General features: G+C 31.0%; 1 protein-coding gene across 1 annotated transcript; it reads left to right on the top strand.

Moving 5' to 3' along the window:
• The first annotated feature begins 7,347 nt into the window (after positions 1–7,347).
• LOC120182982 lies at positions 7,348–8,472 on the top strand. The gene is made up of 2 exons (XM_039187792.1): positions 7,348–8,093; positions 8,180–8,472. The coding sequence occupies exons 1-2, from the start codon at positions 7,586–7,588 to the stop codon at positions 8,200–8,202; spliced, it is 531 nt and encodes a 176-aa protein (XP_039043723.1). The 5' UTR covers positions 7,348–7,585; the 3' UTR covers positions 8,203–8,472.
• The last annotated feature ends 16,722 nt before the right edge of the window (positions 8,473–25,194 follow it).

Here is a 25,194-nt window from a genome sequence, read left to right as displayed (position 1 = left end):
CCTCGTCATCATCATCATCATTAGAATCACTCTCATCTTTTGTGGATTTGAGAGCAACTCCAATTTTTCTTCTTCTCATTCTCCTTTGGTGTCTCTTCAACTTTATCAAGGTCCACCTCATCTTCAAGCATCTCATGAGTGAGGATGAACCAATAAGTTCTTCAAGAGTTAAGGACGATAGGTCCTTAGACTCGATGATTGCCGTCTTCTTTGATTGCCATGATTTTGGGAGGGAGTAGACTAACTTCCTCATAAGCTTTTCATTTGAGATGATCTCTCCATATGATTTGAGACCATTGACAATCGTTGAAAATCTATCCGTCATAGCTTTGATGTCTTCATTTGGTTTCATCCTGAAATTTTCATAGCTATGCGTTAGAATACTAATTTTTGATTTCTTTACCTCATCGGTACCTTCATGTGTGGACTTGAAGCTTGTCCCATATTCTTTGGCGGTTGTACACGATGAAACTCTTCCGTATTCATCTGGTCCAAGAGCACAAAAGATAATATGGATGGCTTTGGAGTTGAGCTGGAACATTTTTGTATCTCCTTCACTCCACAACCTTGGATGAGTGATAGGCTTAATGTATCCTTCTTCTACGGCATTCCATGCTCCCATGTCACTTGCTTGAATGAAGTACATCATTCTATTCTTCCAATAGGCGTAGTTAGCTCCATTGAAGAAAGGAGGCTTGTTGACGGGCATCGAATCGAGACCGGAGTCGAAGTTTGAAGCGGAGGCCATTGATGACTTTAATAATCGATATAACTCTTCCCGAATCGACTCAAGAGGCGATAAAACCTTCAAATGAGTTAGGCTCTGATGCCAATTGTTGAGTTAATCGAATGACGAAATTGGCCAAGAGGGGGTGAATTGGCAATAAAAATTTTGTGGAAGCTTTTGCAGAGAATTGAAAGTATTTGCACAGCGATTTACAGTGGTTCGACTTTCTCAAACAAAGTCTACGTCCACTACCTTAGCTATCCACACTAAGGATTTTCCAAAAAATTCACTAATTTGTTCTTTCTTTGAGGCCAAAGAGATAACCTTACAATTCCCTCAAGAGTATACCCCAACTCTTGAGAACACTCTTTTCTCAAAGAGAAGATTACAAATTTGCAAACTTACAAGAAAACCTCACAAGGTAAGATGTTTGCACAATTCTAGAACAAAGAAAAGAACACTCAAAGATGAATACAATTGAGCACAGAAAGTGTTCTTGAAAGCAAAAATATTGAATGAAATAGGCTTGAAATGCTCAAACTTGAGGTTTGATGCTTTCTCTTTGATTCTCTCTTGATTCTAGTTGCTTGATATTTCTTGTTGTTGATCAATGGATTCTAAGCTTAATTAAATACACCTTGGATCACTTCTGAACGTTGGGGATAATTAGAGAAGATATTATAGCCGTTTTAGTGTGAAAACATTTAATAAAACAGCTTGGAGCGTGGGGGGAATCGGTTCCCTCTCATAGGGAATCGGTTCCCTAAGTGTAAAATTCAAATATTTCGACCGTTGAACAGGGGGGAATCGGTACCCCCTTGGGGGGAATCGGTTCCCTCCGAGCATTCTGGAAATCTCGGAGCCAAACCATTCAGGGGGGAATCGGTTCCTCCTATGGGGGGGAATCGGTTCCCTCTGAGCAATCTGGAATTTTTGGCTTTGAATTGGTTCGAAATACTTTGTAAAATTATTTTGAAATTGTTTTATGATTAAAACTTAATTTTACACTTAAGTAAGGATCAAAAATGATTTTTGAAATATTTGGAGTAATGTTTTGATATTCGAATAATTATATCGAATATACTTAGAAAATCATTTGGAAAATCTTAAAATCCATTTAACTTAATTTGTTATATCGAAATATTAAAATGTTTCAACAATTGTCTTTACCGTTGTTTAAAACAAAACACTTACATCCAAAAGAATGAAAATAGCTAATGTTAGGCCTTTTATTTTTGAAAATTTCATATGGAGTTTTCTTTAAAATTAGCCTAATCATTACTCGATTTATAACATAACAAGCGCTATTTGTGGCTTCCGCCCAAAAATACTTTGACAAATTATTTTCACAAAGCATGTTTCTAGCCATTTCTTCTAAAGTTCGATTTTTCCTCTCAACAACTCCATTTTGTTGAGGGGTTCTAGGTGCTGAAAAATTATGGCTAATACCATTAGAATTACAAAACTCATTAAATCCAAGATTTTCAAATTCAGTGCCATGATCACTCCTAACACTAGTTATAGAGTAACATTTTTTGGATTACTTTTGAAAACGTGATGAAATTTTCTAATGCTTCATCTTTAGTACTTAAGAATAGAACCCAAGTATATCTAGAATAGTCATCTACCAAGACAAATGCATATTGTTTTCCACCCAAGCTAGTAGTCCTAGTTGGCCCAAAAAGATCTATATGGATCAATTGTAATACTCTACTAGTTGACACATCATTAATGGATTTAAAAGAAACACTCATGCTAGCATGTCCTAGTCTCCTATGCCATAACCAACTATCATGCTTATCTTTTGCAACTAGGCATTTAGTCACATTAATAGAATCTAAATGCACCGTGTAAATATTTCTTATTCTATGACCAACAAGCATAATCCGATTAGATGCAATGCCAATAACTTTACAACCATTAGTTTCAAACATGACATTGAATTCTTTATCACAAAATTGATTAATACTCAAAAGATTATGCTTTAATCCATTCACATATAAAACATTTTTAATTTGTATGGAAGAGGTATTACCTATTGTACCTATACCTTCAATGTGACCTTTTGAATTATCACCAAAAGTCACTTCTCCTCCATTTTTGGCGTTAAGCTCTATGAACCAATTTTTGTCCCCGTTCATGTGTCTCGAGCATCCACTATCAAGGTACCATGAATTTGAGTTTGTTTCCCGTGCCTTGTAGCAATGCTCCTTTCCCTACAAACATAGATTAATTTTTGATTTTTGGTACCCAAATTCTTTTGGGTCCATATTCATTAGTTTCTAAAATCCTTGTCCCCTTTGGTATCCATTTATGAAGGACATCTTTATCTTTAGTAGTAATGAATTCTTTAGGAACCCATATACTCCTAACAATTTTACCATTTAAGGCTCGTTGAGGACTTCTATGATTGTAGCTTCTAAAACGTTTCTTAACAAAGTTGGATTTTGAATTCTCACATTTTTCAAAACTTTTTGTTCCAACCTTATTAAAAAGAAGTTTTAAGACCATCAATCTTCTTTTGATGATCATCATGAACTTTTGAAAGTAAGTTATGCAAATCAGTATTTTTCTTTTCAAAATCATTAATTTTGATTTGCAATTCTTTGATCTTACTTTCAAGCTCATTGTTGGTCTTGGATATAAGACTATTTTCGTTTTTCAATTTTAAAATATCATATTTGTATTTTGAAAATAGAGTCTTATAATCCGAAGCCAACCCATTATAATCCTCTAATAACTCATCATAAGATAATTCATCCAAATCAAATGAGTTAGAGGTTACCTTAGAATCTTCCCCGATAGCCATCAAGCACAAGTTTGCAACTTCTTATTCCTCTTCATCGGAACGTTCTTCGTCGCTCCATGTAGCTACATGAGCCTTGTGCTTCTTTTTGGATTGACCATTTTTCTTCAATTGTGGGCAATCATATTTGATATGCCTCGGCTTTTTGCATTCATAGTAAATGATCGGGTCTTTCTTCTTCGATTTAGTTTTGAAGCCTTCATGACGTTTGAATTTTCTTCCTCGGTTGGGCATCATCAACTTTCTGAATCATTTGGCAAATAATGTCATTTCCTCGTCATCATCATCGTCATTCGAATCACTCTCATCTTTTGTGGATTTGAGAGCAACTCCAATGTTTTTTTTCTTCTCCTTCTCCTTTGGTGTCTCGTCAATCTTATCGAGGTCCACTTCATCTTCAAGCATTATTTCATGAGTGAGAAGGGAACCGATTAGTTCTTCAAGAGTTAAGGATGTTAGGTCCTTAGACTCAATGATTGTCGTCTTCTTTGATTGCCACGATTTGGAAGGGAGTAGACTAACTTCCTCACAAGCTTTTCATTTGAAATGATCTCTCCATGATTTGAGGCCATTGACAATCGTTGAAAATCTATATGTCATAGCTTTGATTTCATTTGGTTTCATCTTGAAATTTCATAGCTATGCATTAGAATACTAATTTTAGATTTCTTTACCTCATCGGTACCTTCATGAGTGACTTAAAGTTTGTCCCATATTTCTTTGGTGGTTGTACAAGATGAAACTCTTTTGTATTCATCTGGTCCAAGAGCACAAAATATGATATGGATGGCTTTGGGGTTGAGCTGGAACATTCTTGTCTCTCATTCACTCCGCAATCTTGGATGAGTGAGAGGCTTGATGTATCCTTCTTCTACGGCATTCCATGCTCCTATGTACCTTGCTTGAATGAAGTACATCATCCTATTTTTCCAATAGGTATAGTTAGCCCCATTGAATAAAGGAGGCTTGTTGACGGGCATCGAATCGAGACCGGAATCGAAGTTTGAAGTAGAGGCCAGTAATGACTTTGATTATCGATGTAACTCTTCCCGAATCGACTCAAGAGACGATTAAACCTTCAAATTAGTTAGGCTCTGATGCCAATTGTTGAGTTAATCGATTGACGGAATCAGCCAAGAGGGGGGTGAATTGGTAATTAAAATTTTTTGGAAGCTTTTGCAGAAAATTGAAAGTAATTGCACAACGATTAGAGTGGTTTGACTTTCTCAATCAAAGTCTACGTCCACTACCTTAGCTATCCACACTAAGGATTTTCGAACAAATTCACTAATTTGTTCTTTCTTTTGAGGCCAAAGAGATAACCTTACAACACCCTCAAGAATATACCCCAATTCTTGAGAACACTCTTCCCAAAGAGAAGATTACAAATTTGCAAACTTACAACTTACAAGGAAATCACAAGGTAGATTGTTTGCACAATTCTAGAACAAAGAAAAGAACACTCAAGAATGAATACAATTGAGTACAAGTAGTGTTCTTGAAAGCAAAATGAATATTGAATGAAAAATAGGCTTGAAATGCACAAACTTGAAGTTTGATGCTTTCTCTTTGATTCTCTCTTGATTCTAGTTGCTTGTTGTTTCTTGTTGTTGATCAATGGCTTCTAAGCTTGTTTAAATACACATTGAATAACTTTTGAACGTTGGGGATCATTAATGAAGTTATTGGAGCCGTTTAAGTGTGAAAACAATTAATATTTCTGCTTGGAGCGTGGGGGGAATTGGTACCCTCCGAGCACATTGTTATTTCTCGGAGCAAAACTATTCAGGAGGGAATCGGTACCCCCTTGGGGGGAATCGGTTCCCTCTGGACAAACTGTAATTTTTGGCTTTGAAACGGTTCGAAATACTTTGTAAAATTGTTTTGAAATTATTTTAAGATTAAAACTTAATTTTACACTTTAGTAAGGATTTAAAATGAACTTTGAAATACTTTGAGTAATATTTTGATATTCGAATTAATATATCGAATATGCTTAGAAAAATCATTTTCAAAATTAAAATTCTTTTAATTTAATTTGTTATATCGAAACATCAAAATGTTTTCAACAAAGATGGAACCAAACATTGAACACTGGAAAAAGAAATCCGATAACAAGTTAGTATCGGTCGATAACAAGTTTAATTTAACATTTACGTGAATTTAATCATCATTCTAAAGTTAGTATATTTAGCTTAAATTAGTCCTCACATTTAGGTTTCTCTTAATTTTGTCCCTGTTTAGGATTATTTTCTTTAATTAGTTGTGTATATTTATTTTGCATGTTGATATGTTTATATAAGTATGCGGATGATTTATTTAGGAGTCACATAATATCATTTTGCATAATTTGTATGTTACCTTCATGTGCATAATTTAACCCCTATCATATAATCGGATTAAGGGTTTAGAGTTTAGGTTTTAGGATTTTTAATATATTTTTAATAATGTAATTTTAAAAAATCTAAAACTATAATATAACATTTTTTCGAGCTGCTCACGAACTTTTCAAGCTGCTCACGAACTTTTCGAGTCGAATATCGAGTAGCTCGTTTCGGCTCGTTAAGAACTCGAGTCGAGCTCGAGCTCGAGTCGAGTCTATTGGATCCGAGTATTTATCGAGCCTTAATCGAGTCGATCTCGAGTAGCTCGCGATCTGTCTCGTCTCATTTACAGCCCTAATAGGTAGAAGCATTAATATTATAAATGTCACTTTATTTATGAAGTTAAGGTCAGTGGAAACATTATTCATTTATTGTTATAGATGTCACTTTTTCTAGAGTCAAAATCAATTTATAAATATTTACTTTAAATTGAAATCTTAATGATTTTTTTATGACAATATAATCTTTGATCATATGATAGAAACATTAAAATAATAGTTACACCCATCAATAATCATATGATATTAAGTATACACGATAATAATAAGATAATCAAAGCTTGTTTGTATATTAAATAATATTTCATTTTCTTGCCCAATTATGCCACGAAAACCCCACTAGGCAAGCTGTCTTTCAACCAAACCGCCAGCTAGAGTATTACAAAGACTTGACACGCCTTTCAGCGTCTCTCATTTACAATCTGTAATTGACAATTTCACTTGATAATTTCCTTAATTTTAAGTATTAATAGAATTTGAATCTATTGAATGATTATATCTGTAAATATTTACAGGACATACACATAATTTTGTCTTAGTTGGAGGGCGAACTTACAAAATTTTATAAATGAATGAACAGAAGGGTAAACACAAATTACCAATAAAAAATAACAAAATTAAAATTTAAGATAATTTAAAAATTTTAAGGTGGTTATTCCAACCCGTCTTCTTCGATCCATTTATGAGAATATATATTTTGTCAATAATTAAGAAACATTTCTGAATAAATATTATCTTATAGTCATTTTATGTTTCGTGCAATGAAATTAGCTATTAGATATTATAATTATTCTATTTCGAATGGTGATGTACAATCGATCGATGAGAATTTGACGATATAAAAAACTTAGTTGGTAGTTGTTTCAACGGTGAAATATGTGATTTAGAGATATGAAGTTTAAAAATTGAGTAATTTACAAAATTTAAAAAATGTTTCAAACCCTAATTAAATAATATTTTTTTAATAATAATTAATAATTAAAATATTAAATAATAACGAAATAGACACTAAACATTTATTTTAATTAAAAAATCTAAGTCATCAAAAGAAAAATAAGAGGCATAATGTAACTTATATATATATATATATATATATTTCTGAAATAACCTTATTTTAAAATACTACCTAACCTACTTCCTTTCACTCATGAAACGGTGAGGACTCATCCTTTGTAGGGTGTGTTGTCCTTCATTTAAACCGACAACTGATCCCCTTTAAAAAAAAATTGATTACAAAGGAAGAAACAGTGCACCGTCAAAACCGCTTACCAGGCTCTTCATCGGGATGCTTGGGATCCAACAAATAATGATTGGAATTTGGCTTGGCAAGATGGTCCCCAACGCATCAAGAACTTCATTTGGCTTATCTTATGGAATTGGCTTTTGAACAATGTGGAGAGAACTAGACGAAGCTTATCGGGGGATCTTTCTTGTACGATTTGTGGAGGTCACGATGAAAATATCCTTCACGTTCTCCGGAAATGCTCAAGCACTAGAACCACTTGGAAGCAAATCCTTCCGAGACATTGAAAAGGGAGTTTTCTCACCCTTTCCCTTTTTGATTGGATTAAATCGAACCTTAATGATAAAGATTGTACTGGAGCCACCTATATGTGGGCATATGTTCGGGGTAATGCTTTGGAAGATTTGGAAGCACCGATGCACGCTCATATTCAACGGAGAAAGCTGGTCGTCGGAGGCGATTATTCAAAGTGCCCATGTTTGGGCTATCTCTATCGCTTCTAGATCGGTGAACGGTGGCCCTCATACCGTTCGCCCGACCAATAAGCAAACCAGGAGACCTCCTGCTCTGGCGTTCTCATGGCTCAACACCGGTGGAGCAGTTAATCAAAGGACCATGAGGGCAGCTAGCGGAGGCATCCTCCGAAACCACGAAGGTACCTAGATCGCTGGCTATAGCCGGCAAATTAGAAATTGCTTGATTTTTCATACGGAGCTTTGGGGTCTACTGGATGGTATGCAGGTAGCTTGGAAGCAGGGAGTTAACCGGTTAATGGTGGAAATGGGCAACGCGGAAGCCATCAAGCTTGTTACCCTCCGAAACCAAGGGCAAGATCCAATGATTGTTCGGAGGATTCGGAAGCTGCTACAAAACAATTGGACGGTCGAATTTAAGCTAATCTCCCTGGAAGCTAACAGTGCGGCTGCTGCCCTCACTCCCTATGAATATACGATGCAAGGTGGCTATGCTGAGTTACAGAACCCACCAGAGGTTGTTAACTCGATTGTTCGAAGTGAGATGCAGTCTAAGGATAGAACCCCAATATTATATAGTAAGATAACTCATTAATAAAATTTTTATAAATGAAATATTTTATTAAAAAAATTATTATCAATATTAAGTATTAACATGTGGTTATCAAATTATTGCGAAATAATAATTTAAATATTTGTTTTGACAAAAAAATATTATAAAAAAATACGTCAATGCTTGAAAATTAAAGTGAATTTACTGAACTTAGAAGCTATGATATTTCTCATTAATTATTTATTTATTTCAATTCAACAACAGCCATTCCTTTAAAATTTAAAATGATATATTTATCTTTTAACCATTCAAAAATAAAAAATATATAATGATATATTTATCTTTTAACCATTCAAAAATAAAAAATATATATTATAAATAAATTCAACAGAAAGCATTATTATATATAAAATATATCAATTTAAACTATAATAAAAATATAAAAATTAATAAATTATATATAATAAAATATATTTTATAACTTATTACTAGTATTCTAATATATAAACCATGAATTTTATTTATTTTTAAATAATTAAAATAAATTATTAAATAAAAATTATTTTTAAAGATGTTAATATTGAATTATTAAAATAAAATATAAATAGATAATTGAGTAGAGTATATACGTTAGTAAGGGTAAAATTGAAAATAAAAAAAAAACCTAGAAATATTAGAAACCCTAGTTTTTGTTAGAAATAAATACTATTGGCATTGATTTTACGGTTAGAACGAATTTTTTAATTAAAAATACTTTTAAAAAACCACACCAAACGGAACTTTAATTTAACACCTTCAAAATTTGTGAATCAAATTTAGAATATTATATTATATCAATACAATAACACAGTTTATTTCTCTTGTTCTATTATGAGAGTAATACGTAACAAATTCGTTTTTTATATATTTTTTTTAATAGAATTATATTTTCATTTATTTTTCCAAAAAATAATAATAATTTCTCAAAATGGAAAAATAAAAAACAACTTTTCAAACTAAACTAAATGACATTTTATCATGAAAAAGTTGTAGGATAAATCTAGGGTGGAACTATAGTCCACAGAGCAGCACTGTTCAAGGGACGAAATTGGCCCAATATCATACTTAGAAATTTTTTTGAGGTTTTAGGATACGTGAATTTTTAATTTGGGATCTACAATATTTGTTATAGTATTTAACGAACTCGTCATATTAAGGTGATGAACTCCCCCAAATAATATTTTTTTTATTTAAATTCATCATCTCGAGATGACGAATTTCAATGAAATATAAATTTCTTAATAATTTTTATCACATCGTAGTAAAAGTTTAAAAAATATATTTTTATTGAAACTCATCACCACAAGGTGATGAGTTCTATACAGTGTAATAAATACTATAGATCCCAAATTAAAAGTTAAACTGTCCTAATTCCCTAAAAAATATTTTGGGCTGCCGTAATGAACCAATATTGCTCTGTTCAAGGCTCATAAGTACAGCCATGGAATCCTTGATTGTTTATCAAGGCCCATTTCTCTTTAACCCTCCGCCATTCGAATTTGAATTATCAACGTAAACCCATGCAAGGTTTTGATGGGCACATGCATGGCCTTGGTGCTATTTATACGTAGAGATATAAATGAGACGAGACATATAATAAGTTATTCAAGTTTAAAATAGAATTTTAAATTCGATTCGAGTTCTCAACGAACTATTTGATATCTGATTCGAAAACTTTAAAACAACTCAAAAAATAATATATTAAAAATTTAGTTTCTAAATTAAATCATTAATCATTTTAACATTTTATATATTTTTTTAAATGCAATATAAGGTTTTCATGTACTTAAGGTTCATATTTAAGCTAAGTCTCATAATGTTTTGAGTTCAAGTTTTTTAGCTCGAGTTGAGCATTAATTTTTAATTTATAGTTCAAGTTGAGCTTGACAATTTTAAGCTAAAGAGTTTTCGATTCGAATTCAACTTTAAACTTTTGAATAGAATTGAGTTTATCCATACTCAAACTCGACTCTTCTCATTTAAAACCCTATTTATATGTAATTAATCAGCATGAAAAACATCAATTAACTTACACATGCACACACATCAAGGGAAAGATCAACATATGTAAGGCCATGGGTTTCAATAATAAAAGAGTTATATATCCAACACATACATGGATGCAATCAATCTTCAAGAAAAGACTCTAAGAAATTAAACATTTGTTTAATGATAAATCTGCCTATGTATCCATGTTGTTCAAATGAATGGAAAGTGTGTTTTGCTAAAGTCCAAGTCAAAAAAGTTTGAATCCCAAACAGAGCTCGGAACCCTAATTAGGGTTTTTTTAGTATTTATTTATTTTTATGACAAATTAAGATGAACGTAAACCCCAAGGAAAAAGAGGGAAGAATGAGCATTCCTAGGGCTTGTTAGTTTATATATAAGGATCCTATTTCATATACAGCAGAGACAAACCACATCAACACGCATGAAGACTGCCATGCATTATTTAATGTGAAATTAATTAAATAAAATAAATCCATAGGCTCAAATCACAGCTCTCTCTCTCTCTCTCTGGCTATGTTTGACTTGACTATATGTCTTTACTCATGCCATTTTACAAGCCTGGTTAGGAATTATAGTATTATATCTTCATTTAACTGTTCATCAGTACAATCTGATACGGGGAGATAGTATGTATCATTATCAATAAAAATATAATATCAAATAGTCTTTTATATAGATTTTATGTCCGGTTTACAATTCATGTTAATGTTGTGGGTTTTTCTTCTACGTTTTTAAGATTTAAATCTAAATTTTCTCTTTAGTAATTATTAGTGGTTGGGTAAGTGTTACTCTGAAATCTGAATTTATTTTTTATTTATCTATTTTATTGATTGTGTTTACGTTTGCGATTTATCTTAAACCTGATTTTCTTTTAAAGTGATTCTCTAATTTTCTTTCAGAGTGCATCTTAGGCGATAACCTAACTGACGTCACCTCCCTTATTTTTATTTTTCTTTTCTTTTGCTAATTTTTTTATTTAGATCTAAATAAATAATCTTCTATTTTGTTTCTTTGTTTAGTATATTTTAAAGAGGTGGTTTTTTCTGTTTTTATGGCACAGTTGTTCATATGCTATTATGGGACAACTTTATCTATAATTATGATAGTTGACGTTTCATGTTTCATTCATCAAGGCAAACCTCTTGATCAGGAAAGATTGATGGTCTCGTATAGTTAAATCTCCTCTTATGACAGTTTATCTGCATTCAAAACTACTCACGGAGCAATCTGTTAGATTGCTTCTCTTAAACTCCTTGCCTTCATCAATATTACGTTTAGGTTCAAATAGAGACGTGAAGATTAATAATTGCTTTGTTTGTGTGAAAGATGAAACATGTATGCGATATAAGGTTTTAGTTTTTTTTCTTCACGCCCTTTGGATTTCTATCTAGGATGTTTTACTTTTGTTGTACCTTATATTTATTTAATGAAACATAGTTTTATTTAAAAAATGTTACTATACGTGTGTCCACACTAAAAAATTTTTGAATTAGTAGCGAGTTAATTGTACATGCAAACAAAACTTTAGAGAGAGGGGTATGGGAGAATGATCTCTTCTTTGGTATTGAAAAAAGTAATTACTTACATGGAAACCTTTTCTTTCTTTTGAGGTATAGAGGGTTTGTTTTGTGTACAAGAAGAAAATTTTAAGAGATTGCATTGACAAGTGTGGATAAATACAAATTGCAGAGAAAAGAAGGTCAATTGGCGATGGATTAATATTTATAGAAAAGTAAAGAGGAATATTATTTCCAAGAAGGCACGGGTGCTCCGCTGATTTCTCGATGCAATCCCAGTTCCCACTGCCAAAATTTGGGTTGCTTTTTAATCGACTTTCATTTCGGTCCTTGTTTATCTTTGAATAATTTGTCTAATGCATGATTTAGACTTTAAATGTTTACTTGTGTTATTTTAGTCACACCATTAAGTTTGGTACTTAGGATCTGGTGGTTTTGTCGCTCATCCCCTGTGAATTTTATTTGTTTTGGGCTATATTTTTATATTTCATTTTTATTTTTCATTTTACCTGATATATTTAGATGTTTATATTGTTATTATTATTATAGCTACTTATATATTATGTCTATTACCTATATTATTATTTTTTTTTTCTTTGTTTCTTTTTTTAAATGTTAGTTTATTAGTCGATTTTTTATGTTGCATTATATGTCGTTAGTATCATCTTTGTTTTATCATGCATTTATGGTTTTGTTGTGTATCACATTTAATTGACATTTCCATCATGTTTTGCTTTAAATTATAGCATATTCCTTTAATCTTTGCGTACCGATATATGAATATGTATCAGTGTTATATATATATATATAATATATATATATATAATATATATATATATATATATTATATTAAATGTTTTAATACTTATAAATATATATTTTGTTAAAACTATTTTCTTAAAAAGAGGAATCAATATTTAAAAATTTAATATATTCTTATATTTAATGGTATATTTCAACGTTTTTTCGCAAATGGTGTGATTCGACGTCATTCGAACTTGAAATAAATGATTGCTTTTGTGAATTTTTTTATTCGACTAATCAATCAATGTTAGATAGAAAAGGATCATTTTTAATTTTTGACTTGAACTTGCAAATTCCACTGTAACGACGACGTATAAACTATTAGGTACCAATTTTGGGCGTTGTGGGGTGTTAATCATTCCTTACATGTAATTGACTACTGAATCCTTTAAATTGAATCATTAGTAAACACAAACTAATTTTTGTCTTTAAAATTATTTTTCTTAAAATGTTTTAAAAGATGTTTAGGTATTCGACCTACCTAACCCAAGGTTGGTGCGACTCCAAATCAAATTAAATTAATCAAATTTTAAATTATCAAAAATCTCAAATTTCCAAATAAAGTCATAATTATTTTAAAATTATTATTTTTAAATGGTTATGACAGCTTGGTGACTCCGCTGGATACCTTTTTCAAAGAGTCTGGTCACTAATAGCTTATATGTTGTTGTTGTGGTGGAAATTATAAGTCCGAGTCCTTGATTATCTTATGATAATTGTATTCAATATTGATTAATTTATTTTGGATTTTTTCCATAATTGCACTAATATTTCACTTCTTTGTTTTTAGCTTCATCAAATCTTTTCAAAGGTGCTTTTGTATGCGTGTCATTTCGTTTGGTCAAAGGTTTATGTTCCTCCTCACACACATTACATGCATTTACATGACATAAGCTCTTACCCGAGCTCCCCAAGTAAGTAGGGATGAACGCTTTACTTTCGTGGTGAATTTATTCCCTGTATGAGCTTTAGCTATTAACCTCTGGGATACACATCTTATGTTTTCATGGGAATTTATTCCTAGTATGAGTATATGGAAGCAGATCTCCTCGAATTGAACTCGTTCCGTTTGAAGCTTGTAATGGGTAAGAATTGAGGTTTAGCAACCCAATGGGCACTAACATCAAGGACAATTTGAGTACCCTTTCCCTTAAAGTTGAAACCATGCGTGTAGTGAACTATAGAATAGTCACCCTACGTAGAGCCACATCGAACCTCTGTTCGTCGGTAGGTACCAAAATAAGTGTACACAAAGGAGAAACGACTCTAAACTCACCCTTTACTTTAAAATTCATAGAATAAATTTATTTTTAAATAAAAGCATGTGAACTAGATACTATGCGATTAAGACTTATTTCTTAAAAAAACATGTCGGATAGAAAGCATGTTTGAGTAGGACTGCTATTTAATAAAAGCATGTAGATACCATGATGGGGTATGTATTCATCTATGAACATCAGTTTTATCTTTATCGATTATCTTACTCGTACTAACTTCTCATTTTGTGTTATTTTTGTCTTTTTATATTACATCTTCATGAATAATGCAAATGCGTTGATCCACAAGTGACTTTCTAAGTGAAATTTTTATAAGGGAAGAAGAAAGTTTTCAATCAAGTAGCCACTTACATAGACATGCACTTATGGCTATTGAAAGCTTAGAGAATAAGGATGAAGCTTGCTTGAAGATAATACATCAAGATTGATTAATAGAATACATTCAAGACATGAAAGGTGATCCTTGATTCGAGAAATAATATAGTGGTAGAATCTTACCTACAACCATTCCACACTTAATCATCAATGAGTGAAGCATGAATCTAGCACCGCAGGGCATCGACCGAGATAGGTAATAGAGCACTTGAGGGGCATAGTTTTACAGGACGAAGCTCCGAGACAAAGCATAGACCCAACGTCTAAGCGAAAACTTGTTTGTAAAATGGACGTCTTGTAGTTGTGAAGACTTTTATCTCTAATGAAAATTATTTCATGATATTCATCGTTGGGATCAACACCTTTTGTATTTGCATTTGCATCTTTGCATTTGCATTCTGCATTGCATTTATTTATACATTTTTTTGCTTACATAAATCATGAAGACATTGTATTAATTCTTGGAGGATTCCATGACAGTGTTCCTAATCATGTGACATAACATTAAAAATGGAAGCACGATTTTAGCAATTAAAGAAAGAATTGCAAGAGAATTTGTTGAAAGTGCAAGCAGACTGGGAAACTAAATTAGAGCAATCATAAAAGACTACTATGGATTTCATCTTGAAAAATTAGGCCAACATGATCAACCAGATTGTAGCAAAGTTGGCTAGCCTCAATCAAACAAAAGGTAAAGAGCATGCTTCCTCATTTGTGAAGATCCCCGAGCATGTGATGGCACAAGATACTCCACAATTAATTATTCCACTTGAGAAGTTTCCCGACTATCAAAAGGGTGAGAATGAGATCCCTAAGAACAAAAGATCGGTGTAAAAACTACTTCAAAGAAATAAAAGACAGAACTCCCAAGATGAAGTGGATCCAAGAGAGTTCGCCTTGGTTCATGACCTGGTGCTCCTACACAAATTCAAAATGCCCAGTTTTGAAAAATACAGTGAAACCAATTGTCCTTTCGCCCATCTCATGATATTTATTCAAAGGATGACTAGATACACCAACAACGATCAAATGTTAATCTTTTGTTTTCAAGATAATTTGATCAGACCTGCTTCTAAGTGGTAGAATAAGTTAAACTATGCTTAGATTCACTCCTAGAATAATTTTGCCCATGTTTTTTGGTTTAATATAAACACATGACATATATGGCCCCTGATCAAACAACATTGCAATAAATGGAGATAAAGCATAATGAAAGCTTCTGACAATATACATAATGATGGAGGGACGTTGCATCCCAAGTACATCAAAAAATGGTCGAAAAGAAGTTTCTCGACACCCTAAAATCTCCCTATATCAATCGTATGCTAGGGGTTGCCACAAAGAAATTATTTGACATTGTCATGTGTGGGGAGATGATTGAAAGAGATATAAAAAATGAATAAATAATGAACACAAGCAGTGCAAACACTGAGAAATGACTAAAATCAATATGGTGGGATCCTATTCAACTAGTCATGGGACCAAAAATCATAAGGTGATTCGAGAAAAGAATCCTATTGATCCAATTTTGATGATATATGAAGAGTTGTTTTCAACACTTGTTGAGAAAAACCTTGTATCTCCACTCCATTCTAAGCCAAAAGAGCCGCCATATCTTGAAGGACACGATGTCAATGCCATATACAACTACCACATAGGAAACTAAGGGATACCACTGAAAACTATGTGGCTTTAAAATGTAAGGTCCAAAATTTGATCGATTCAAGGACATGGACATTTGATGAATAGTGGGGAATCTTGATGCGAATTCAAAATAAGTCATTGCATTTACCATGAAGCTTTGTTGTACTTCCATAAAAAATATTTCATCTTGTTTGAACTTGTTTTCTTTTATTCTTCCTTGGTTTAAAGGTTTGTAAGTCGATTGACATTCAATATATTAAATAAACAATACCTTATGATGTTATTAGCAATGAAATAAATTTTAAATCTTGTAGTTCTTTGGATATCAACTCAATTACAAAATTGGGGTTGTAAGTATTTGACAAATGGCAAGATTGAACCTTTGCAAAACAATGACCCTTGATCCTATCACAGAATATGCACCTGAACATCATACCCTTCTCTAGTAGGGATCAAGATAGTCTTTTCCTCTCACGAAGAGACGATCAAAGGGTTTGGTATTCAAGTATGAATAGGATCAGACAAAAAGGGGTATCTCTTCCGTATGATATTGTAAAGTTGATTGTATTATGTTTCTATTGAAGACGTTCGATGATCAAAATATTTCCAGATTGATTAGTTGATTAGATGAATTTAGTTCATATCTGTTGCTTGGGAATTGACCTTTAAGGATAAAATTTTCTAACTCTCGGCTACACCTAGACTATAACAAGTTCTTCTTAATGAGCTTAAGAAATCAAATTTGTATACCCAGGAAATTAATAAAGTATTATTATAAGGTATGTGTAATAAAGCTGAGCTATTCCGCTAAAGCAATTTGTTGTAGAGGTAACTCAAAAGCATTGGCTTTATGAATATATACATTCAACCCATGACACTGATCGAATACCTAGCAATTCGATGTTTTCTCCAGAGTGGTTGTCAAGTCAAAAACTTTGTGATGAGATGAATCCTTAAACTAAGTCAAAATAAGGTTAAATAAGACCAAAATTAATTAAATACAAACGAAAAAGCCTGAGGTTTAAATGAATAAAGAGTTTTGATGAACATGAACTAAGGGTGTTAAGAAACATTTGTTATAGTCAACTTCACACAAGCATTCAGGAATTCTATCTTTAGACCAATATTTTTTGCACTACCTCTGCTAAAGGAGTCTACGAAGCTTGAACAAATGGAAGATTCCAGAGAACCAAAATAGAAATATTCTTAAAGGTCTAGCAATTGATCATGTTGGTTGTATCATTTTGTCGACATCTGACTGAAATGCAAACCCGTGAAAGAAGGGCGTGTCATAATACTCACATAGACAAAGACAAAGAAGACAACTCAACGACTAAACCTTAGAATTATGGAAATCAACCTAAAACCAACCAATTATTCCTGAAACTTGTTAAAAAATTATAACTTTGAAAAATTAAAAGAGTAGTTGGTTCTTTGGGTATTCAATGATCTTTTGATTTACAATTTGTTTCCATTACAAACCCAAAGCAAGGAGCACAACTGTTCAAAATTTCTTCATCAAACTTCTTCAAAACAAAAAGAAGAAGAAAACATTCCAAACAAGACAATCTTTCTGAGTAGATCTTGAAAATTGGAAATGTCTCTCAGACGCAAAAGCTTAAAATTAAAACTAAGGCAAGAAAAATAAATTGACACAAGTAAAAAATTGCAAGGGTACACTCTAGTGTGAAAAAGAATGAAACAATTGAATCAGGAAGAGAATGCAGATAACTCATGCAACTATTCCTGATGCTGATCAAGAAAACATGTATTAATATATACATATATGTTACATGAATTTGCATCTTTGCATCAAACATTTATCACCACATGAAACATAATAAACTTAGACTTCACTCTCAAGAAAATACCTTTAAAATTTATCTTGAAATTTTTTTGTCTTATGTAAGACCATTTTCACCTCTCGTGAGGAAAAATTTGAAAGCTCATTTTCAAAAAGATTAAAAACATCAGATGAATTTCATCTTGATATTCATGAAAACATTCAAGATAATTGCATTCATACATGCATAATTTGTACAAGCCTTTCAGGAAAGAAAAGATTGATGACAACTAAATCTCCTAAACATGAAAGAGCAATGTTGTCTTCGACAAACAAATTATCTAAAGGCAATTAGATCTCTTCAACATGAATGAGAAACACTGTCTTTAAAATTTACTTCCACAAGCAAAGAAGCAAATTACCTAAACATGACTAGACTTCCTCAACAAGAAGGAACAATCTCACCCATTGATTAGACCTCCTCACGCAAAAGAGCAATGCCATCATCAGATTTGACATCGAGCAAATCACTCAAAAGTGACTAAATCTCCTCATCACGTAGGAGTAGTGTCATTTTCAAAATCAAATTATCTCTAGGTAATCAGACTCCTCAACACGAAGGAACGTTATTGTTCAGATGTAGTCGCTAAAAAATGACTAGTCGTCATAATCACGGAGGAACAACTTTGTTGACAAACCCGATGTCCTCAAATGAAGGGTCGAATCATAAAAAATGATTAGACTTCTTCAACACGAGGAACATATCATGTGTCTTCTTTGAGATTGTTTCTTGAAACGAAATTTCATCTTACTCTATACTATTTCCCTCAAAACAATAACTAAAAATTTTAGTTCATTTTGGAACAATTTTTATCTCACTCGAGAAAGTTTTTCTTGAAACACAAACTTAAACAAAATTTTGCCTAACTCAAGATAGTTTTTTCTCAAAAAACAAAAATATATCTCGTTATAGATAATTCCTATTAAAACTTATTTTTTCTCATTTGGGACGTCTTCCTTTGGAAATTAAAGCATTGACATCGTTTCTCTTGAAACAAATTGTCTTCCTTAAAGTTTCTTTCTCTAGAAAGTACAACTTCTAACATAATTCTCTTTAAAGGAATAAAATTAAACTTTTTTTGAGAATGTTTCTCTTAAATAGAATTTTGAAAAAAACTGTCACTTGAGATAAAGATCATTTGCAGTCTCTCTTGAGACAACATCAAATTTCAATGCAAAAGTTGGAACCGAATGAAAATTGATTGTCTTTTTGTCTTTACCATGTTTGTGATTCCACACTAATGGATAAAGAAGGGCAGTTGTAGACACTCATTTTCATCAGGCTCCTAATTTTTATATATTTAATATTAACATATTATTATAATAAATTAAGTTATTAATTAGCTTAATTAAGCATATTTGTAATATATAAAACTATTATATATTAATATTATTTATATTTTTTTACGTCTATTACAAATTGAATCAAATACAACAAACTCAAGATCTAGTATATTCAAAACATGCCCAAATTACAAAAAATAACCCTAGCCTAAAATTTTTAGGGTTTCTTTTCAAAACCGTAAAAGCCACAAGTCATCGTCACCTCCGTCGTTTACCCCAGCCGCGTCGATGCCGCTAAGAAAACAAGTCGATAAAAAACAACAAAAAGATCACTCAACGGTGAATGGAAAAATCAGTCAAATGACAAATCTAACAAACCCCATTAGAATAATGAAAAATCTTGAAAGATCCGAGGTTTTAGATACTAGAATTTTCTTCGCCAAAGCTACCGGATAAACTCATTGTTGCTATCATTTCCATAACTAAGCAAGGTAATCATAAAACGGAACATAACCTAAAAAATAGAGAATACCTAGAGAACATTCGAACGAAAAAAAAATAGAAAGAAAAAAAGGAAAAGACATCGCCTTTGAAGTGATGAGCGTCGTCGGAGGGCAAAATAACCTTCACCCACTGAAGGTAATACCTTCGGTTTTGTAAAAACTAAGGTAGATCAACACTTAGAAGGCTAGAAGATTTATTTCGAGGAGATCATTGAAACTTTTGGCCACCTTGAACGGATCTTTGTGGTGGTCGTTCCTCTTCTCTCTCATGAGGACAAAAGAATGAGAGAATGTTATGGAAAGAGGCAAAAAGAAAGGGAAGACAAAATTGGTTTTAGGGTTTCTAAACCCTATAACAAGGATTATATGTGTCACAAAATGATGTCATTTGGGTTAGGGTTTTCTTAGCTTAACACATAGGTAAATCACTAGACGATGCCCTCTTCATTTGTATCCTTTCGATTTGGTTATTAAATAAAATTTATCTTTTTATGCTTGAGTGTTTGATTTATTAGAAACTACATTTTAGTCCATATTTCTTTTCTAATATAATTTTGATAGTGTTTATAATTTGTGTGCTTGGTTTGATCGACTTTCATTTCGATCCTTGTGTTTATATTTTAATAAATTTGTCTAATGCATGATTTAGACTTTAAATGTTTCCTTGTGTTATTTTAGTCACCACCATTAAGTTTGGTACTTAGGCTCTAGTGGTTTTATCGCTCATTTAGCCCCTGTTATTTTTATTATATGTTTTGGCTAGTCCTTATATTTTATATATTTCATTTTTTTATTTATTTTCATTTTACCATGTATATATTTAGATGTTATTATTATATTATTATTATTATTATTATTATTATTATTATATTATTATATTATTATTATTATTATTATTATATGCCTGTATTTTCTATATATTATTTCATATTACCTATATATTTATTTATTTACTAATTTTTTTTCTTTTTTTATTGTTTGTTTTTTTTAAATATTAGTTTCATATTTGTTCATTTTATTTTATGTTGCATTATTATTGTCGTTGTTGTCATGTTTATTTTATTGTGCATTTATGGTTTTGTTGTGCATCACATTTTAATTTGGCATTTCCATCATGTTTTGCTTTAAATTATAACATGCTTAATTTCCTTTTAGTCTTTGCGTAGCACTATTATATGAATATATTATATCATATCATATATATATTTATTAAATGTTTTAATACTTATATTAACATATATATTCTTTTAAATTATTTTTCTTAAAAAAAGAAATAATATTTTTAAATCGTAATATATTATTATATTTAATGGTATATTTCAACGCTTTTTGCTCAAATATTTTTCAAGAACATTTATCTTAGAATATACCTGAAAAGCACAACTTGATAAAAGGAGTGTGATTCGACGATATTCTAACAAAAAGTGAACTTGAAATAAATTGAGTCAATTTTTGTGAAATTTTGTGATTCGAAATAATTAATTAATGTTCGATACAGAGGATCATATTTTAATTTTTGACTCGAACTTGCAAATTTCATTTTAACGACGACATAAGTGATCAGGTACCAATTTTGGACACTGTGAGAGTGCTAATCCCCCACGCATAATCGACTCCTGAACCCATTTTAAATTGAATATTTGGTAAACACATACCATTTTTTATCTATAAAATGTTTTTTCTTAAAATTATTTGAAAATACGTTTTTAGGTATTCAACCTACCTCCAAATCAAATTAATCAAATTATAATTTTATCAAAAATCTCAATTTTTTCTAATAAAATCATAATTATTTTAAATTTAATTTTTAAAAAAATGGGTTATGACACCTTCAAAATTAAAACTTTCATACAATATTGTTCTAAATAAACAATGAGATAACGTTATATTGAAAACATAGCTAATTGAATCCCTTAAGTTTATGTTTTGTATGAATCTTTTCAATTAGTATTTGCAAGCTAATTGAAATTAGAAAATAGTTAAAAGGCTCCTGGCCCTTTAAGGTTTTAGGTTTGATTCTCATTATATAAGGACCGTGTTAAAATTTTCTAGGTTTTTTTTATCAATATAGAGTGATTATAATGTATAATAGTTATTTGAAAAATTCTTAATCATTTAATAATAAACGCTCAAACACTCCTGTAAACATTATGATGCTTGAATCTGGAACCTCTAAAAACAACAATCATCTCTTAATCTTCTAGGATTAGATGAATTGATCTAGTTGTTAAATTATTAATTGTAAGTATTTTATAACTACAGTAAGACGAATACTATTGTGAAAGTCAATTTAAAATCAATCCAACATTTTTATCATATTAATAGAGAATATGCAATATAATAATTGACTAATTTTATATCGATATAAATTGTTTTGTTTATAAAATTTGAATATATATCTATATATCAATTTCCATTTACTTAATGATATTATATCGGTATAATTATTATTTTTAAAAATTTATATTGTATAAATGCAATTTTATCCTCCGTAGATTACTTATATATAAAGTAATGACACTTTTCCAATGAGAGAAGGGAGATGAAATTAATTAAGCAACAGGAATGAAATCCGAAACAAACAACCTAAAAGACATGGAAAGAGACAAATTTAGAAACCTAAGACAGAGAAATTGATTGAAGTTGTGATTTACAGCGATTGTAATTTTATTAATAATATGTTGGGTTGGCTTTTAGTGAGGATCCGTAGGGGCAACGCTGTTCACTCTTAAGTGACAAAACATAAACAAAATCTACAAAGCTAAGGCACCCTTGTTGGCCACCACCCTCTCAATCTTCAACCCTTTTTTTACGTTAGTTCACACCCTTCATTTTGACCCTTTGCCACCGCCACTGGGCGGCGCTCATATATTCCCGGCCCTATGTTTTCTTCTTTCTTCTCTTTACCACCACCGCAGCCCTAATTCACCCAATCTAAATCTAACCTAAATTGATGCTTCTTAATTTATAATTATATTCATTTTAATACTGATCACCAGTTAATTTGGAAGTGTGATTATTTGTAACCCTGGACTCATAAACTCATAGAATTTTGTTAGGTATAATAGACATGTTATAGAGTCTTGTGTACTATACGGTTATTCCGGCACTTCAGCGTTATTTGATCCATTTTGCGCTCATCTCAACCATTTAATATTGAAATGTTATACTCATGACATTTCTGTTACACGAACCTGAAATGTTATACTTCTTAAATTTATGTTATTTTATGTTAATTTCACAATGTGTACTTTTGTTTATAGTTTTTTTAACATTAACAAATGATGAATAACAAGATGAATTATGAGGTGTTTGCGAGCTGGAGAGATAAAATTGAAGAATGTAATGCTTGAATTAATATGTATATCATCAACAATTACAAAATATATATTATAAATAATTAATATGTATATCATCAACACTTATACAAAATATTTTTAATGGATTAATCGAGATTTACAAAATTTAAATTAGTCTAAACTTACAAATTTTTGAATTAGTCAAAATTTACTATGTATTCTAATTATATTTTATGTCAAAATTTATTATATAATTATCTTTTAAATTAGTCGAGACTTACAAAAAATAACTAGAAAATTGGACCAATTCAAAAAATTTAAGTCTCAACTAATTTAAATTTTGTAATTCTCAATTATTCCAGTAAGCAGACTTTGTATAACTGTTGATAGTATGTATATGTATTACATTTATATGTTATGTATAATATATCTTTTTAAAAATATTTTTAAATTTTCGATAAGTTATAAGTTATATTTTATAACCTATGATATATATAAACAAACTTGTTAAAAAATTATAATAATTTTAGTAATTTTAAAATGAATATTCAATTTTTTAATAATTCAAATTTTTATTTTTTAGTATTTTTATTTTTATTTTTTGAATATTTGAATAACTTTATATTCATAATTTAAAATATTTTTTATTTTTTAAATTAAGCCCTTGATTTTTTGAAAAAATCAATTCGGTCATCGAACAAAACCAAAAAACCAATTTAGTCCATCTGCCATGTCATCAGTCATAATGAACTGCCATGTCAGCACTATGGACTTCCATGTCAACATTATAACGGTCAACGATGAAAAACATTGGTCAAAGAGTCACATTGAGTTTGTTTTCTGAGTTGGAGGGTCATATTGAGAAAGAAAATAGTACGAGGGCCACATTGATTTTTTTAAAAGTTCAAGGGCTTGGCGTGTCTTTTTGCGTAAAAAATATTTTTTTTATTAATCTAAGGTAAATACAAGGTAAATATCTATTCAAAGATAAGTCTCAACCAGGACCTCAAAGAAAAGCCATAATTCATTTACCACTGAAATCACTTGGTTTGTGTTGCGTACAAAAAAATTTAGTAATAAAATATGATGTACTCTTAAAAAATAAATTTAAAATTTTAAGATAATATTATTAAATGGAAAATTTTAATCTTAAACATGGATCATAAAATATATAAATAAAGGTAATATTTATCTCTGTGTTGAGTATAGGGATAAAGTAAGATTTTATATTTGGGGGCGAACTTGAACTTATAAAATTTCAGAGGATAAACTTAAAGTTGTAAAATTCTTGAGGGGCGAAAATAATTTTTTAATAAAAAATACATAAAAACCTAAAATATATTATAATTTTAAATTTTTAAATGATCAAATGTCCCACCTCTCCTCCTAGGTCCATCTCTACGTTGTTGGTATATGTATTTAAATTTCATATATACGAGTATACCCCAAATTGTAAGTGCATATGCACATTTATGTCCCATGTGTGAACTTTGGTGAACTTTTATTGGCAAAAAAAGATAAGGATTATATTAGGCATACCCTAAGAGGATGGAGAAGGTAGGTAGGTCAAAAGTGACATACCCTCTGCAAGGGTAAGTGGTAATTCAGAGTCTAAGAAGAGGGCTCAAAGAAAAGGGTACTTGTGGTGGGGGAGCATGAATGATTAAAACGAGTAAATTCCCGAGAGCATTTATTTTTACAGTGGAGCAATTAGCAGGCTTTTCCCATTAATTTAATAGTTAATACCCAATGAGCCCCATGTGTTTTACCCTCTTTGATTCCTTTCTTGACGGTCAAACTTACACCGTTGCTTATTTTTACACCATTCGAGATCTCTCTGCAACACTTTATCTATTTATTTATTGTCCTTGTCTCCACCCCAATCATCATTTTCATTTACCCCGTATTTATACACTCGTAATATATACGTGTGTATTATTTCACAATTATCATCGTATGTGCAATTAGGTTGGCATGCATGATGTGTGCATAAATATTATTGCAGAAAAAGAACAGCCTTGTAGTTATGGTATAGTTGACAACAAGGGCATTGAAAATAGTGAGAGGGTTTCCATTTAGATCCTTGAAACATTATATTTTCATCCAATCTGTCCCTGAAAACTGAAAGAAGAACT

The sequence above is a fragment of the Hibiscus syriacus genome, unplaced genomic scaffold, assembly GCF_006381635.1.
Source record: "Hibiscus syriacus cultivar Baekdansim isolate YM2019G1 unplaced genomic scaffold, ASM638163v2 tig00112738_pilon, whole genome shotgun sequence".
NCBI lineage: Eukaryota > Viridiplantae > Streptophyta > Magnoliopsida > Malvales > Malvaceae > Hibiscus > Hibiscus syriacus.
This window is presented reverse-complemented; position numbering and strand designations above follow the sequence as displayed.

Excerpts from the sequence above, each read along its gene's own strand:
- LOC120182982 (XM_039187792.1), top strand. The coding sequence starts at position 7,586 with ATGTGGAGAGAACTAGACGAAGCTTATCGGGGGATCTTTCTTGTACGA. Across the intron at positions 8,094-8,179 it reads CATCCTCCGAAACCACGAAG|GTAGCTTGGAAGCAGGGAGT; the intron begins GTACCTAGATCG and ends GATGGTATGCAG.